Source organism: Trichechus manatus, unplaced genomic scaffold, assembly GCF_000243295.1.
Source record: "Trichechus manatus latirostris isolate Lorelei unplaced genomic scaffold, TriManLat1.0 scaffold00002, whole genome shotgun sequence".
Lineage (NCBI taxonomy): Eukaryota > Metazoa > Chordata > Mammalia > Sirenia > Trichechidae > Trichechus > Trichechus manatus.
The window spans coordinates 18968456-18987496 of record NW_004443938.1 but is presented as its reverse complement, the minus strand read 5'-3'; the positions used below and the strand labels follow the sequence as shown (position 1 = coordinate 18987496).

The 19041-nt window shown below is 38.5% G+C and overlaps 1 protein-coding gene across 16 annotated transcripts in view; it reads right to left on the bottom strand.

Moving 5' to 3' along the window:
* The window catches only part of SYNE1 (spectrin repeat containing nuclear envelope protein 1), a 540309-nt gene that overhangs the window by 412969 nt on the left and 108299 nt on the right, over nucleotides 1-19041 (bottom strand). For all 16 annotated transcript variants that reach the window (XM_023728949.1, XM_004368822.3, XM_023728947.1 and 13 more), the window contains exon 4: nucleotides 2207-2302. In XM_023728949.1, coding sequence (XP_023584717.1) covers nucleotides 2207-2302 — 96 coding nt within the window. The remainder of the gene's footprint in view (nucleotides 1-2206; nucleotides 2303-19041) is intronic.

Below are 19041 nucleotides of genomic sequence, written 5' to 3'. Positions count from 1 at the left end.
AACAACAACAACAAACCATAAGGCACATGTGACTGCTGAGGTCTATTTATAATTTCAGAATCATTTCATTTTATATAATACAGAATCTTGAAAATAAATAATAACTGTTAAACTGGAAACTGCCTTTAAGTGTCTCAGTTCCCCCATCTGTTAAATAAGGATGCTAGGTTCTTTCTGAAATCCCTCCTACCTTTATGGGTCTTTGCTTCTGAGTTATCCTGAACTAGGAGGACACTTAAACAGAAGCAGGACTCTTATATCAAATAGACGTTCTTTATCTAGAATTATTTAGCTTGTCAATTAAATGCCCATCAAGATTTCCATATATTATTAGGCCAAGTACAATGGCAGAATTATATTGTCACTTAGAATGATAGATATACTTCTTAAATGTGTGTTTAAATTGTACTGAAGGCACCTTTAATCTTCAAGTAAATAGCTTAATTCAGTAGGATATATAAAGATGATCAGTTATAACAGGCAATCAAGGGTATATATATTTCAGCCCAGTGACCCCCACATCCTAATGCTGATCCAGTTTACTTAGCTCATGTGTATGCTTGTATTTTCCAAATTAGTTGTTTGTGTAAGTCTCTGAGTTTCCCCAAAGCAGAGCCTGAGACACGGACTTGAGTGGACGTAGCTTGCTGGGGAAGTAATCCCAGGTAGCAGGAGTGAGAATGCATGTAGAATGAGACAGAAAAGGAGAAAAATTCAAAAGGTATGCTACTGAGCTAGTTACTGCAGTGGGCAACGGGGCTGACTTCCACTGGAAAGTCCATGACAAACACCAGGAAGCATGTGCAAAATATGCCTCAGAACTGTCCCTCCTAAAAACATGAAGCCAGGGCATTTATTCACAGACTCCCCACTGCACTGAGGGTTCCTTTGGGACCATTAACTCTCCCACACTTCAGGGTTGCCTTGTGCAACTTGTGGCCTTGATAAAAACTCTGAAGCAGAAACCCAGAGACATGCTCTCAGTGCTCCAGGTGAAATGCTGTCAGGTGTGTGGGAAATGTCAAGGTTGGCGGTTCGAATCCACAGTGGCTCTTTGGAAATCTTATGGGGCAGTTCTACTCTGTCCTATAGGGTCGCCATGAGTTGGAATCGACTCGAGGGCAATGGGTTTGGTTTGGTTTGGCTGTAGCTGAAATCAGAGGTGAGCCAAAGTGGCGGACAGGGCACACCAATGTCTGCTACAATATGAGTTAAATTAGATACATGATTTACACAAAAGTATTATCAGTTTGTACTCTGCACCAAACAACTTTTAAAAAGGTTATTTTGAGGATTTCCTGCAAAACAAAAAAAATTACCTGGAAATGTATATTCAGGCAGAAACACTCCTTAAAAACTCAATTACCCATGTAATAATGATTATGCAGTTCTTGCCAAGATGCAATATAGAAAGAGTAAAAAAAAAATAATAATAATAACTCCCAGTTTCAGACCCTACATCTATCATCTTATACATCATTCTGAAGATTCTACCCTGAGCTCTTTTTGTTCCGTTATGGTAAATGCCATACATTAACAATTTATCTTTACAAACTACTTAACTGCTCCACTACTCTGAAATGAGAGAGCATAAGTCAGTAAGAAAATAAATACTTTATTCTTTGAGTAATGCAGAAAAATGGATCTTATAGCTCACTGTCACTGTTGTTTTCACTCTGCTGGCTCTCTGCACATAAGAACAAATGACTCTGAATGTGCTGTTGCTCTGTTACAAGGGATGGATGATGGAGGATGTCAACAAGAGCATGAAAAAGACTTCCAGCTTACTTTTCAATAAAGAACTAGAAATACACAGAGATGGACCAATAATCCTTTCCAAATGCAAAGTAAACACTGCAAGTGAGGTAGACCTTACTTTGCAACTAATCTTCCTGGGTACTACACAAATGCAATAATTAGCCATGTTAAGTCACTGATGGAGTTTTTTTTTTTTTTTTAATTCTTGTTCCTAAGGTTGCTGTTATCATACATAATGTTTTAAATCCACCACGGGTGTAAAGGGACAAGAAAGTAAAATTAGACCTTGCTGCCAGAAGTGACTGATACTGTTTCCTGTGTATTGCCAACTACAAAGGAGGACTTTCTCTTTGATGGGCAGTATCCTTTATATTTTCAACCCCACAACTCCCAAATTCCAAATGGGAATAATTTGACAAGGATGGTCATGGAAAAAAAAAAATCTTACCAGTTTCTGCCCAGACAGGACCTCCAGGAGAGCAAGCAGCTTAACACCATCTTTCATGTCTTCAAAAAGATCATCTACCACCATGGGGGGTTTTCGCTGTAAAATCAGAAAGGAATAAATTCAGAGAATGCTTCTCTATAGCATCACTGTCTCTCATGCCTTAGCTGCTCACTGTGGTGAAGTTTGTACAAAAAACTTCTAATACCTTAATTCTGTATTTTGAATGTGATTGGCATTACCTGTTGATAACTGCAAGAAGAAAAACAATCCATGAATAGATAAAACTTAATATTCAAAAACCTCAGGAGATTTAATGCTTTCATTAACATGCATACCAGTTTCTTTCCAGAAAGCAGATTTTGACAAGAGTGGCATGGTATGGGCTGAGGGAAGGAAAAGAGGACACTATCAACCTAAAAGATAAAAAAGGGATTAAAGTGGCACCCAAAAAGAGAGTGGGATGTGCATCAGACCACCTGGACCAACCTGACAATTTCACTCTGAGGATGTCCCATTGCTGGGGTTTAACAAGGTGCAGCACTTCTAGAAGATGTTCTCACCAAGGTAACCTGGCTACCTCAGTGACCTGCTGTGGGGGCACCATGTTACCACAGCCAAGGTCACAGATTTAATCTTCCCATGGGTCGCTATGAGTCAGAAACGACTCGACGGCATAGGGTTTGGTTTTTTGGTGGGTTAGCTGGCTACCTTCTGTTTCACAGCCTGGCAAGATTAGCAAACCTTCTCTGAAAGTGTGGCATTGAATCCAAAGGATCATAAGCATAAAGAGTACAGACTGATCAGTGCAAGTCCATTGCCACTACTGGAAAAACAAGCCCAAGCCCATGTTTAATTCCTGGAGGCTCCTATTTATTTATTTATATTTAAATGATGGCCACAAAAATACTTAATATACTGGGTTCATCAAACCTTGAACTAGGGTCTATCTTCGCTCTGAATGAAGTAAAAAAGTGATTCTGCTGATTTTGATGATTAACGGAGGCAGAAGTCCACAGATTTTTTGCAGAGTCAGATTTTTTTACATTTATCATCTGTGTTCAAGCTCTATAGTTTCTGAATCATGTTGAAGACCTAATGCTGGCTTCCTAAGTTTAACCTCTCTATCTTAAAATTTACATGTTCTCTTTAGAGATATTTAATCACCAGATTTTTATTGAAATGTGACTTTTTTTCTCTAACCACTAACAAGGAGAATTTATATTTCTCTTATGACTGCAGGGATTACAGACCCTCAATGGTACAGTTCTAACTTTAAATGCATTTTTCTCTCTTTATAAAGTGAACACATTTTGTTCTCATGCTGTGAAATGCGTGTTCAAAAATAACAGTTTTCATTTTCAATTTTTCTTTTTAAAATTCCTTTATTTGTACTATATTGTTGGTGTGATTAGGTGCCCTTGAGTTGGTTTCGATTCATAGTGACCCTATGTACAACAGAACGAAACACTGCCCGGTCCGGCACCATCCTCATGATCGTGACTATGTTTGAACCCATTGTTGCAGTCACTGTGTCAGTCCATCTCGTTGAGGGTCTTCCTCTTTTTTGCTGACCCTCTACTTTACCAAGCATGATGTCCTTCTCCAGGGACTGGTCCTTCCTGATAACATGTCCAAAGTACGTGAGACAAAGTCTTACCATCCTTGCTTCTAAGGAGCATTCTGGCTGTGCTTCTTCCAAGACAGATTTGTTTGTTCTTTTGGCACTGCATGGTATATTCAATATTCTCTGTCAATACCACAATTCAAAGGCGTCAATTCTTCTTAGGTCTTCCTTATTCATTGTCCAGCTTTCGCATGCATATGATGCAACTGAAAACACCACGGGTTGAGTCAGGGGTACGTTAGTCCTCAAAGTGACATCTTTGCTTTTTAACACTTTAAAGAGGTCTTTTGCAGCAGATGTATCCAATGCAATGCATCGTTTAATCTCTTGACTGCTGCTTCCATGGGCCTTGATTGTGGATCCAAGTAAAATGAAATTCTTGACAATTTCAATTTTTTCTCTATTTATCATGAGGTTGCTTATTGGTCCAGTTGTGAGGATTTTTGCTTCCTTTATGTTTAATCCATACTGAAGGCTGTAGTCTTTGATCTTTTTCAGTAAGTGCTTCAAGTTCTCTTCACTTTCAGCAAGCAAGGTTGTGTCATCTACATATCACAGGTGGTTAATGAGTCTTCCTCCAATCCTAATGTCTTGTTTTTCTTTATGTAGTCTAGCTTCTCTGATTGTCTACTCAATATACAGATTAAATAACCCTTTCAAGATTCGTAGGATATATGGTTGCCCATCCACTTTTTTCCACCTCTCAGGTTTCTTGGGACAACTACTTTTCCCAAGAAAGTATTTGCTGCCCTCCAGTGGGAATTTGTATGAAGGTGAAAAATGAAAGAAATGTTTGTTGGCGCAAAAATAGCTGGGTTATCCGGCTTAAATGTGAGGTAGCCCATCCAAGAAGTGTGACTGGGTAAAACTTTCGTCTCTTTTGACTTTTGTACAGCTAGATAAGCCTTGTAAGCATATTTATGGTTTCCTGTGTGATAGTTGGAGCCCTGGTGGTGCAGTGCTTAAGAGTTCGGCTGCTAACCAAAAGGTAGGCGGTTTGAATCCACCAGCAGCTCCTTGGAAACCCTATGGGGCAGTTCTACTCTGCCTCATACGGTCGCTTTGAGTCAGAATCGCCTCGACCGCAAAGGGTTTTTTTGGTTGGTGTGTTAGTTAGGGAGCCCTGGTGGGTTTTGTTGTTGTTTGCATGTGTGTGTGTGTGTGTGTGTGTGATATTTGGAAAACCACAGGTGCCCAATGTGCCTAAACAGAATGAGCCCCTCAGTAAATCCTGCCACCCATGACCAGTGGACCAGATGGAGTACACAAATCATGTGTCAGTGTACTGTCTGAGTTTCGAGGTAACATGTACTCCCACATAATATTTCTCAAAATCCATATTCCCAAAAAAAAAAAAAACCCGCTGCCATCAAGTCAATTCTAATTCATAGTGAACCTATAGGACAGAGTAGAACTGCCCCACAGTGTTTCCAAGGAGCAGCTTGTGGATTCAAACTGCTGACTTTTGGTTAGCAGCCAAGCTCTTGACCACTGCACAACCAGGGCTCCATACCAACCAAAAATTTAAACATCCTCAGTGACTCAGCATGCTTCCATTAATGAAAACACATGGTATCAACAAAAAACTTCAAAGCAGAAAGTAAATGGGTCTTGAAAGGTTAAATACGGTGAAAGGATACAACCCTGATGCACACTTTTCCTGATTTTAAAGCACACAGTATCCCTTGTTCTGTTCAAATGGCTGCCTTTAGTCTATATACAGGTTCAGCATGAGCACAATTAAGTGTTCTGGAATTCCCATTGGTCACATAACAATCATAATTTGTTATGATCCACACAGTGGGATGACTTTGCATAGTCAACAAAACACAGGTAAACATCTTTCTGGTATTCTCTGCTTTCAGCCAAGATCCATTTGACATCAGTAATGATATCCCTCGTTCCATGTCCTCTTTGGAATCTGCTTGAATTTATGGCAGTTCTCTGTTGATGTACTGCTGCAACCTTTTTGAATTATATTCAGCAAAATTTTACTTCACAGAGTATTAATGATATTGTTCAATAATTTCTGTATTCTGTTGAATCACCTTTCTTTGGATTGGGCACAAATGTGGACCTCTTCAAGTCAGTTGGCCAAGTAGCTGTCTTCCAAATTTCTTGGCATAGATGAGCAAGTGTTTCTAGCATTGCATCTGTTTGTTGAAATGTCTCAATTGGTATTCCATCAATTTCTGGAGCTTTGATTTTGCCAATGCATTCACTGCAGCTTGGGCTTCTTCCTTCAGTACCATCGGTTCTTGATTATATGCTACCTCCTGAAATGGTTTATTGTCGACCAATTCTTTTTGGTACAGTGTCTCTGTGTATTCCTTCCATCTTCTTTTGATGCTTCCTGTATTGTTCAATTTTTTGCCCATAGAATCCTTCAATATTGCAACTCGAGGCTTGAACTTTTTTTTCAGTTTTTTCAGCTGGAGAAATGCCAAGCATGTTCTTCTCTTTTTGTTTTCTAACTCCAGGTCTTTCCACGTTTCATTTTAATATTTTACTTTGTCTTCTTAAGCTGCCCTTTGAAATCTTCTGTTCAGCTCTTTTACTTCATCATTTCTTCCTTTCACTTTAGCTTCTCGACGTTCAAGAGCAAGTTTCAGAGTCTCTTCTGACATCCATTTAGGTCTTTTCTTTTTTTCCTGTCTTTTTAATGACTTTTTGCTTTCTTCATGTATGATGTCCGTGATGTCATTCCACAGCTCGTCTGGTCTTCAGTCATTAGCATTCAATGCATCAAATCTACTCTTGAGATGGTCTCTAAATCCAGGTGGGATATACTCAAGGTCATACTTTGGCTCTCATGGACTTGTTCTAATTTTCTTCAGCTTACCTTGAACTTGCATATGAGCAATTGATGGTCTGTTCTGCAGTTGGCACCTGGCTTTGTTCTGACTGATGATATTGAGCTTTTCCACTGTCAATTTCCACAGATGTAGTCCATTTGATTCCTGTGTATTCCATCTGCGAGGTCCATGTGAATAGTCAACATTTATGTGGGTGAAAAAAGGTATTTGCACTGAAGAAGTTGTTGGTCTTGCAAAATTCTATCGTGATCTCCAGCATCGTTTCTATCCCCAAGGCCATATTTTCCAACTACTGATCCTCCTTCTTTGTTTCCAACTTTCTCATTCCAGTCACCAGTAATTATCAATGCATCCTGATTGCATGTTCGATCAATTTCAGACTACAGAAGTTGGTAAAAATCCTCGATTTCCTCATCTTTGGTCTTGGTGGTTGGTCATACATTTGAATAATAGTCATATTAACTGGTCTTCTTTGTAGGCTTATTGATATTATCCTATCACTGACAGTGTTGTACCTCAAGATAGATCTTAAAATATTCTTTTTGATGATGAATGTGACAGCATTGCTCTTCGGTTCATCATTCCTGGCATAGCAGAAGGTCCATATGATTACCCAATTCAAAATGGCCATTACCAGTCCATTTCAGCTCACTGTTGCTGTTGTTAGGTGCTGTTGAGTCAGTTCTGAATCATAGCGACCCTATCTACAACTGAACGAAACTGTCTGGTCCTGTGCCATCCTCACAATCTTTGCTATGCTTGAGTCCACTGTTGCAGCCACTGTGTCAGTCCATCTTGCTGAGGTCTTCCTCTTTTCGCTGACCCTCCACTTTACCAAGCATGATGTCCTTCTCCAGGGACTGGTCTCTCCTGATAACATGTCCAAAGTACAAGAGATGATGATCCTGACTTTTAAGGAGCATTCTGGCTGTACTAGTTCCAAGAAATATTTGTTCATTCTTCTGGCAGACTATGCTATATTCAGTATTCTTCGTCAATACCATACTACAAAGGCATCAATTCTTTGGTCTTCGTTACTCATTATCCAGCTTTAGCATGCACATGAGGTGACTGAAAATACCATGGCCTGGGTTAGGTGCAACTTAGTACTCCAAGTTACATCCTTGCTTTTCAACACTTTCAGCTCATTAATGCCTAGGATATTGATCTTTATGTGTTCTGTTTCATTTTGACAACTTTTGATTTTCCTAGATTCATACTTCGTGCACTCCACATTTGATTATTAATGGATATTTGTAGCTGTTTCTCCTAATTTTGAGTTGTGCTACATTAGCAAATGAATTCCGAAAAGCTTGACTCCATCCATGTCATTAAGGTAAACTCTACTTTGAGGAGTATTTTGAGTGCCTTCCAACCTGAGGGGCTCATCTTCTGGCATTATATCAGACAGTGTTCCACTGCTATTCATAAGGTTTCACCAGCCAATTATTTTAGAAGTAGATTACCAGGTCCTTCTTCCTAGTCTGACTTTGCCTGGAAGCTCCACTGAAACCTGTCCACCAAGGGTGACCCTGCTAGTATTTGAAATACCAGTGGCATAGCTTCCAGCATCACAGTGACATATGCAAGCCACCACAGTAAAACAAACTGACAGATGAGTGGTTGATTTGTAGTATATATTACTGAAATTGCAAAAATGTAATAATGAGTTTATATGCTAAACATGTAAATGAAATTATTCAGAATAAAGTGAGTATTCCAAGAAAAACTATTTAGTGTAATCAAAATCAAATTTCTTTTATTAGCTATACATAATCATTAAAAGTATGGTCCATTTGTCATGCAAAATATTCATTTATAATCCTAATAATTTAAATAATGTGAAATAAGGAGGAAAAATCTCATAAGTATTTGATATAATCAGTTAACAAATATAAATGTACTTTTCCATATGTTGTTTTGAACTAGATATCTAAAGAAAAATAAACAAAGCAGTAATTTTTCATGAAATAATAAGAAGTTCCAAGAAATCTGACACCAAAAAATTATAAAATATCTGCATCCATGCATTCTGCCTTTAAACATGCACAGGTCTGTGCCGGTTTGAAGAACATTTTCTCTTGACCACACTTCTGCCTCTCATTTTTCTCCGCTTGTATTTCTACTAGTGTCGCACATGCTTCCTGTTCCCGTCCAGCTGCTCCCTCCCTGACGCTCATGGAACCAGTCTTCAGATCAGCAGTGACTCAGACTGTTCAGGAGCCCATTGGCGTCTCTACCTTGAGCATTGTTGATACCATCCTTTCCTTGATTTGTTCCTCTCCAAACTTTTTTGACCAGCCTGCTTGGTTCACAGGTCTCTTTTCTTTGTCTTTCTCCTTTCTTCCTAACTCTGGCCATTGACCAATCTCATTCCTGAGTCCTTTGCTCTTTATAAAATTTTGACCAGAGAAGCAAATGAATCTTGAATCTTTCCATCCAGGTAGTATCCTCTCCTGAACATGGATGAGTACTCATGGCAGCCACTCAATAAATATTGTTGACTGACTGACTGAATGAATGCAGTTGTTTAAAAAATTTTATCTTTGTAGGCCCTATGCCCGTACTGATGGCTCTTGAACTGTGGTATGTACACTCTGGGTGATGAGAAATCTTCTCCAGGTTCTAGGAAGTCCACAGAATGTAATACCATGCAGACATAGTAAGTGTTTGCACATCTTGTTTCCAGTCGAAACTCATTAAATACTTTTTGAATGAATGGATGAAGTTTCTACTCTGTGCATGGAAAAGAAGAGCAGGTGGTTTTTATTTCAAGAACACATATACCTAGAATATCCTCATTCTCCTCTTTCTCCACTTAGCAAATGCGTGGTCTCAGTTCATATGGAATCTTTTTCAACTCTCTAACTCAAATTAATCTCCTTTTCTGTCCTTCTAGGTCAGTCATCCAGATTGTATGATCATCTTGCAACATAGATAGTTACTTACAATAATCAGTGTCCCCAGGCACTCAGATCACAAGGTTTCTTGAGGACAAGGATGAAGTTGGATTATCTTTACGTACCGAATACCTGGCCCCGTGCTTAGCACTTGTTGGCAGTAAACATGTAGATACCAAAAGAAGCACATTCAACAGGGACATCTGAAGCTTATTTGAAAATACCTTTTGGAATCTTAGAGATATGCACAAATAACATGATGATGCAAAAATTATTTCTAATAATGTTTCTTACAGAGGGAAACACACTATTACTACCAGTTCCTTTCCACACAAAGTCAAAAACTGTAGTTTGATGGCTATTAGTGACTAAGCAGAAATTGGGGAAAAATATTACATTTCAAAATAAAAATATTCATGTCAATTCAATTTATAAAATGCAGCCATAATATTTTGAACACACTGAATTACAGAACCTAGCATTATGTAGTGAAGCATTTAATATACCAGCCAGTAAAAGAGGGAAACAATAAATTTCTTACCACTAAGAACTGGCAAAAATAAATATTAGAGAATGATCTTTATATTTCTATAAGCTCTGTCCAATTGCATATAATGTAAACATTGTGTGACACCAATAAAACACCTCTATTTATCAAAAAAAAACACACCAAAAATCTTAGCAAATATTGGAGGAGTTCTGCCATTCCATTTTGCATAAGGTATTAGTTTATAACAAACCATCAACAAGTGGAGACCTTCACTGTTGTGACTGCCTCACCCTTGACACTTATTTCTAGAAACAGCCATGCTTTAATAGAAAACCTTTCAGCTAAAATGTTTCCCCTGTCTTCTATATAAATACTTACAGGGCCCATGTAATTACTTTGATAGGCTGCAGTTCATGGTGCTGGTGGCCAAAACGAAGAGGGAGAAATGAGGGTAAGTGATTGGAGCCCAACTGGATGGACAATAAAGATAATGTGATTCTGTTCCTATTACACACCAATTTGCAGTTTCAAGCACTAGATAGAAATCTATCCAGCACTTTTCAAGACCACAATTCTTTTTTTTATTATTATTAATGGAGAATTATAAGACTTTTTTTTGTGGTATCTGGGAAAATTATATTCTTCCTTAGCCCTACCAGTCATAATTAGTTATGTTCTACAGTGGACTAAAGTCCCTGGGTGGTGTACAGAGTTTGTGCTTGACTACTAATGAAAGGAGCCTGGGTGGCACAAGCCGTTTGCGATTGGCTGCTCACCTAAAGGTTGGCAATTCACTTGCCCAGCGGCACCATGGAAGAAAGGCCTGGAAAACTGCTTCTGTAAAGATTCCAGACAACAAAACCCTATGGAGCAGTCCTACTCTGCAACACATGGGTTCACCATGAGTCAGAATCAATTCAACACAAGGGGTAAACAGTAGAATAAAAACGTATTCATGCTTTTCTGAGGTGGTATTCATGCTTTTCTGAGGTGGTTCAAAGAATGGGACATCCTGACTGGGAGAGGGGAGAGGAAGATAGGAAAGAATGGGAAGAGAAAGAGGTACTCCACCTCTGAGGTTGCTCTCCTCCAAACAGGTTTAAACCCTAAAGTCTAACTCTAAGCGAGTTGCCCTGGTCTCTAGCACTCTAGAAGCACAGAGAAAATGCACATACATCAGGTGCTGAGGAAAGAGCCCTGGTGGTGCAGTGGTTAAGCAGCATGGCTGCTAACCAAAAGGTTCGTGGTTCGAACCCACCAGCTGCTCCACGGGAAAAAGATGTGGCAATCTGCTTCTGCAAAGATGACAGCCTTGGAAACCCTATGAGGCAGTCCTACTCTGTCCTACAGGGTGACTGTGAGTCAGAATTGACTCGACAGCCATGGGTTCAGGTGCTGAGGACTTGGCATTGCCTGGCTACATCCTTCTTGGGAGTAAACACATGAGTGGAACAGATTCCACACAGTGTCATTCCCTGTTCCCTCTTTCCCCCTCCCTTTATTTTGCCACAGCAGGCCCTTGAATGCAGGTGTAAGGAGATTCATTCCCTTTCTCTTAATACTTACAGGATATCAAAAGTTTCTTTCTGAACTTCATGATATCTGGGAAAGCACAGCTATCTCTCACACAATTTTGATTGACCATTTCCTGTATTTTTGAAAAATAACCTATTCTCTAACATTCTGTGTGTGTGAATGATTTGTGCCATTTTTTTCTAGTCTCTAAGCACCAGTACATATTTAACCCTTACCCACCACCTGTTTTCATATTTTGATTCATGAAAAGATGGCAAAAAAAACTTATATTGTGTGAAATATGGTACAAAACACATATCTTAGAGTCTCAGAATTGTGATTGCTGGATACCCAGTGATGGCCATAAAGCTGAACTGAAAGGCCTAAAGGAAAAGCACATGCCATAGGTAACTATTTACTCTAGTGTAGACACACACACTGCTTGAGCACAGTCAGGTTTGCTGGACGTGAGGCATGATCGTGACCTGAGATATCCAAAAAACTGCTTTCTGGGCAGAGTGTAGGGAGGTTCTAAAGCAAGAACTGGTCCTCAAGGAAATATATGTAAACTCCATATTGGAAACTATCATCCTCAAAACCTCTGAAACAGAATGGCGCATCACTTCTAGAACCAGAAAAGTCACTACTTCTTGCTTATACAAGTTTCAAGTAGGAAATATTTCACTGGCTGTGGGAGAGCAGATGGAGAAAAATCCCACTCCAGAACCAGTCTAGAGTTTCTGTATGCTCTGATGGTTATCTGATGGGTGGGAGCAACATACTACACAACAGGAATAAAGAGGAGTGGAAAGGGAAGAGAGGTTGACCAGCAGATATGGAACAATACCAAAGGCTGGCCAAGAGGCCACCACACAAAATGCTTAAAAATGCCAAAGTCACCTTGGACCAGATGAATAAAATCACGATTATAATCACTGTTAGTAGCCAACAAAACGATTTCATGTCTAAAATGTCTTGTCATTTTATTAAGAAAATTAGATATTCCAGATTATCTCTAGAAACAAGATGACATTATTTTAAAATTTTATGGGTAACCTGTTTCTCTTTCAATCCCTTTATGAAAGCACTATTGTGATAATTTTCCACCACTACTTGGCAGGTGGGAAAACAATTCCCGTTCTCTGTTGCTTCCTGTGACAGAAAGTATAATTATTTCCACTTCCTTAATTAGTTAATCCAATTGAGAATAGACATCCCAAAGGTAACCTTGGTAATAACTACCATCCAACCCAGCTTTAAATCTGCTAGGAAAATGCTGCTCTTAGCAATTTTCATGTTATAGAATTATTTTCACTATATAATATAAAAGATGCTGACTCAAGTGTCCAAGTTACTTATCCACTATAAACTTGGGATTATCCTGGACTCCTCTCTTTTGCTCACACCCCATATCTGATCCATCAACAAGTCTTGCTGGCTTTCTTTTCAAAATTCATCCAGAATCCAACCACTTCTTACCACCTCCACTGCTACCACCCTGGTCTAACTCATCGTTCTCCTGCCTGGATGACTGCAATAATCTCCTAATTTATCTCTCTCCTTCTGCCCTTGCCCCCACTTCAGTCTATTCTACACAGAACAGCTGATTCATCTTCCTTACTGACTCTCTCTACCATTGGCATGTAAACTCCATAATATGAGGGATAATTTTTTTCGGTTTTGTTCACTGTTGTAATCTCAGCACCTAGAATATTGCCTAGCGTGTAAAAAGCATTAAAATATATTTGTTGAACAAATGCATGAATACATTACGAATAAATAAAATTTCTAAAAGACAGAACTTTGATAAATACTACTAAAATGTTTATTAATCTGCATAGTTAACTTTGCATGTTATATCCATGTTAACAATAAATTAATACACTCTATTAAATTGGCGACCCAGTGTGTGTCAGAGTAGAACTGTACTCCATAGGCTTTTCAACGGCTGATTTTTTGGAAGAGATTGCTAGGCCCTTCTTCTGAGGCACCTCTGGGTGGATTCGAACCTACAATCTTTTGGTTAGCAGCTGAGTGCATTACCTGTTAGCACCATATGAGGTAAGGTCTACAACAACTGGTTACTGGCTATTAATAAATAAATGCTATTCATTTTTAAATGATGATTTTCCTTTACAGTCTTTTACTGTATATTTGGAAATAAATAACTTATCAGTATGCTTACCATTAACAATTAACATTGCTTCAGAAAAACAACTAAAGAATAATTTCTGGTGTGCGTTATTACATTTACTTTTTTCCTCTTCTCTCCTTTATCTTCTTATCTTAGTTCATTAATGTTGTTGTTAGTTGCTGTCGAATTGATTCTGACTCATGGCTACCCTGTGTGTGCAGGGTAGAACTGCTCCACAGGATTTTCAAGGCTGTGACCTTTCAGAAGCAGATTGCCTGGCCTGTCTTCTAAGGCGCCTTTGGGTGGGTTCAAACTACCAACAGGTTGGCTAGTAGTTGAGCTCTTAACCATCTGTCCCACTCAGGGACTCCATTTAGTTCATTAATAATCCCACCGAAATGTGTACAAGGAAACAGAAGTGAAATTCAATTCAGAAAGTGTTCCCATGTTAGTTTTCAGCACTATCAGTGGAAAAACAATGGAAGAAAATGAACGCAACCACTAAAAAGATATTTTATGACTATGAAGATGTCAATCAAAGTCATCATTAGCATGGATTTTAAAAAAAAGAAAATTAAGCGGTCCTTTTAAAGGAGTATATGAATCTAACAGTATTAAAACAAAATATGCTCTTAATGGAACCTAAATAAAATTTTTATGATGCTTTTTTTTCCCTTCAGTTCTTCTAAAAAGTGAGGAGATGTTTATATCATGCCTGAGGCCATCTCAAAGACAGTATTTAAAATGTCCACTGTCCACCCTGGTGTTACGGATTGGATTGTGTCCCCCCAAAACATATGTTGAAGACATAACCCCTGCACCTGTGAATGTGACCCTGTTCGGAAATAGAGTCTTTGAGATGTTATTAGTTAGGTTAACATGAGTTTATACTGGAGTAGCCCAAAAACTTACCAAACTCGTTGCTGTTGAGTCGATTCGGACTCATAGCAACCCTATAGTACAGAGTAGAAATGCCCCATAGAGTTTCCAAGGAGTGGCTGGTGGATTTGAACTGCTGACCTTTTGGTTAACAGCCAAGCTCTTAACAACTTTGCCACCAGGACTCCTACCGGAGTAGAGTGGGTCCTAATCCTATATGAGTTGGGTCTTTATGAAAGAGGAGAAGAGACAGAGACAAGGAGACAGAGGAAGGACACCATATGATGCTGCAGCTGTAAGCCAAGGAACTCTTGGAGCTACCAGAAGCTGGGAGAGAGGCATGGAACAGATTCTTCCTCAAAGCCTCTGATGGAAGCAACATGTCTGACACTCTGATCTTGGACTCCCAGCCTCCAGAACTGTGAAACAATCCATTTGAATTCTTATAAGCCACCCAATTTGCCGTATTTTATTAGGGCAGTCCTAGAAAACCAATATACCCGGGTACGTAGTTACCATTAAAATGGCTCCATACATTCAAGGCTGGCAGATGAATAAAGGAGTGCTCATTAGACTTTAGACGAGAAGCTCCACTAATAGAAACACTAAAAATTGCCTATTTAGGAACTAATTTTTTTTTTTTTGCAAGCGCTAAGCGGTAAGTGCCAAATCATCTATTTATTTCATAGCCAAACATCATAAATATAGGATCAAGGGTATTTAAATACAGATAAAATATTCTATATTGACAAATTGAGGGTAAATGTGAAAATACAAGCATTTGAAAACAGAGTGTAATCAAATTAAGATAACTTATACTATATTTGCCTAATTTTAAAAATATTGTAACTTTTTATAAACTTTTTTTTGGAAAAGATATCTTTAAATTGTTGCCTTTGGGGGCCAAAGTGGCACTATACAATTACAATGGCTTATGGTTCTGGCATAAAATTTAGGAATTTGAAAAGGCAGATAAATTTTAAAATGTGAAAGAACTAACCTCATTTTAACTATCATTTTTAATATGTTTACCCTAACATAAATTATTTTTGCTCAAAAATGCAAAGACTATTTTCTTAGGCCAAAGAAACACGCAGCCATTAGGTGGGAAATGCCTAAAATTCAAGTTCACCAGACTCCTGTCTTCCTTTCTTCACCTACCCCAAATTCAGGTACACCCACATCCACTTTTACTATTCCCACTCTGGACTCAGAGAAGGAGATCTCTCTTCTGGTACAAACTGACACCCTCCAGCAGCGTTCTTTATCTCCTCAGGAGCCTGATGCCCTCAAAATCACCTTCCTTTCCTTCTTCTTCAGCTTCTACTGTCTACCAGTTCTTGATTATTCCACACACAATAGAGATACACACACAAGACCACCCTTTAGCTCTCACCCAAGTCTATCTTCTGCTCTAGCTAATACTTCATCTCATGAACTCATACTACATACTCAGTGTCCTAACATCCTTGCCTCTCCTGCACTTATCTGCTTGCTGGAATCTGAGTGCTGCCACAACACGGCCACTCCATGTGGTGGCCAAAGACTTCCGACAAATCAAATGCATTCATCTACATCAAGTAATTTCTCTGTCTAAAACTGAACTTAGCCTTTCCACAGACGGCTGGTTTTTCCTATATCAGTTCCCTTCATCATTTGCTCAAGGCAGAAATCTGGAAGTCATTCTTGACTCCTCCTCCAAGATTCGAGTTGATTATACAGTTTTTCAAGTCCACCCCTAAACATCTCTGAAACCTATCCAATTTTCTCCCTCCCAACACCAAGCCATCACCTATCATCTGATTCACTGCAAGGTCTTTCCACCTCTGATCTTACACCTCTAATGCATTCTCCAGAGAGAGAGAGAGAGTAGTTTAGGACCAGAGTGATCATTTCATTATCCTGCCTATGGTACTTCAATGTCTCCCACTGCCTTTAAAACAAAGTCCAAACTCTCATAATGACTGACCTTTGACTAGATGTTGGTTTGCTCTGTTACCACCTACCTTGGAACCTGCATACTAAGGTATTCTGTTTTCTTTACTTCCTCTATTTCCTTTACTCCACCATGCTCCTCCTCACCTCCCAACTTTTGAGAAACATTGTTCCGTCTACCTACTCAATTTCAAGATACTTCTCCGGTCCCAGCTTACATCTGTCTTGCTCTGAAAGTCTATTCTGACCCCCAAGATGGGGTTAGCTGTGTGGCTGATTCAGCTCACCCAGTGCTCTCTGTCACCGTGTACTGCCCTGCTCGTGGAAATGACCACACATGCTTCACAGTAATCATTTGTCTCCTCTGCTAGATTATAAGCTCCAGATGGTAGCTACCATGTCTATCTTTGATCACTACTGTATCTCCAACCCCTAGCACATAATAGGTGCTTAATAAATATTTGTTGAATGAATGACTAAGCGAACAAATGAAGCACAAGACTATAACGCAGTGATTAGTGTTAAAGTTTAGGAGTTCTGGGATTGAAATTTGGCTTTGAAATTTATTAGTTGTACGACCTGGAATGTATTTATTAACTCTAAGCTTCAGGTTCAAAATCTGTAGAATGCTGGAAATAATACTTACATTTCATTGTTCTTGTGAGAATTAAATATAATAAGAGATAAAGTTGCTAAGGCACAGCTACTGACAGGTGGTAAAGTGCTCAATAAATGGCATCCCTGCAATTTAGAAATACATGTTATCAATGAGCACTGACAAGCTAGACTGAATCAGGGACCTAATGCTAAAAAAAACTATTACTCAAAATCAATATTGAGCTAATTACAAAAAAAAAAAAAAAATACTCCACCTTCTTTCATTAACAGAGCTGAAAGAATGGAGAGATGTGGGTTTCTTCTTGAAAAGGAAGAAGATTATAGGTTTTATGTCTACAAAGCCAATTCCTTAAAAGGAATTATCTGGTACATGAAATAAACAAAACCTGCTAATTTTTGTTAAAGTGGTATTTCAGTACATCGACAGTTTGTGATTTGCAATGGTTTGCATAATTGCAGAAGAATAAATACCTCAATTTGAAAACAAAGCAAACATCGAAAAACTTAACAGATAATTTACATCCTCAAGTTTTAAAAATCTCTATCTGTGTTCTAAAAATGAGATAAACACACACATACACACAGAAAATCTTAACTTTTTTTGTTTTAAGAAAAGTAGTTTTTCAAACAGATTGCTCTCGTATTTGCACGCTCTCTGTTCATACTGCTATCATAATATTTATAGAATTGCTACAATAGAATGTCATCAGTAAAATGGTTTATTACTTTATTTAATTAGAAGTAAGCCGTTTGTTAATTTGTCACTGAGCCAAGCAGCCAAAAACGTTAAGTGGAAATTTCTATCAAAAACAAACAAAGAAAACTTCAAATTCATCTTCATAACATCTTCTGAGCAGCTCCCAAGGTGCACTCAAGAATGACTAGTGGAGAGAAGGACCAACTTTCTTCACTTCTTAACTCAATATCCCAGCTCTTAAACCTGCCACAACCTCTTATTAAAGCTATTTTTGGAAATGTTCAATTTCCAGAAAAGCTTTTGAGGCATAGATACAAATTTTCTTTCCAGATAAGGAGTCTTATAAATTATCCTTTAAAATAAAGGTTTTGTTTATTAGATTGATTCAAAATGTTAAAGGAGTGCAGTAAGAAGATATGATCACAGAATTTAGAATGAAGCAGTTTTATAATCGTAGTTTAAATCCACAAAAATCCCCATGCCTATTGTGTGAAAGCCCTCTGACAATAGAGATCCTGTAAAATATTTCCAAATCACATTCCAAAGCAAGTTAAAGCTCTTTTTGATTGCTGTCGAATTTAACACTTTCCTCCTTTCTTATTTTCAAGACTAAAGTAGCTTAGCACATTACACAGCATAAACAATAGGTTAATTGGAGTCCAAGGTCTTGATGGCCAACACAAAAAATATTTCTGACATAGGTCATTTTCCTACCTTTATTGGTAGATGCCAACAAAAAATTGTAGGGAAAGAAAAAAAGCCCAGTCAAGCAAAAAAATATATGTTAACTCTTTTAAATGGTGTGGTTGTCAGATGATCTGAAATGATGCCAAAGCACCGAGCTACCTATAATAGAGAGACGGAGGTGACAGAGTCATTACTACCATCATCCCAGGGCTGAGTTCCCATCCTTGTGTTATGAGCTTGGAAGAAATTCTCAACTGTTTCAAGTCAGGTGTCACACTGAACTTGGGGCCCAAATTCATTGTGTATTTACTAGACAAAGTAGAGCAAACAAACATGTAAACAACAAACGAAGCACAACCGAACATATTACAAAACACTGGGTCCTTTCAAAGCTGATGGGAGTGATGGCTCTGTCTTTGGGGCAGGGTGTTTCTTTGCTATAGGACAAACCACCTGCCTTGGTTATTTAATAAGAAAAACGAAGTGGCCTTCAAGAAGCTTAGAGGATAATGAAAGTCCGTGAGACAAGTCAAGTCGCTT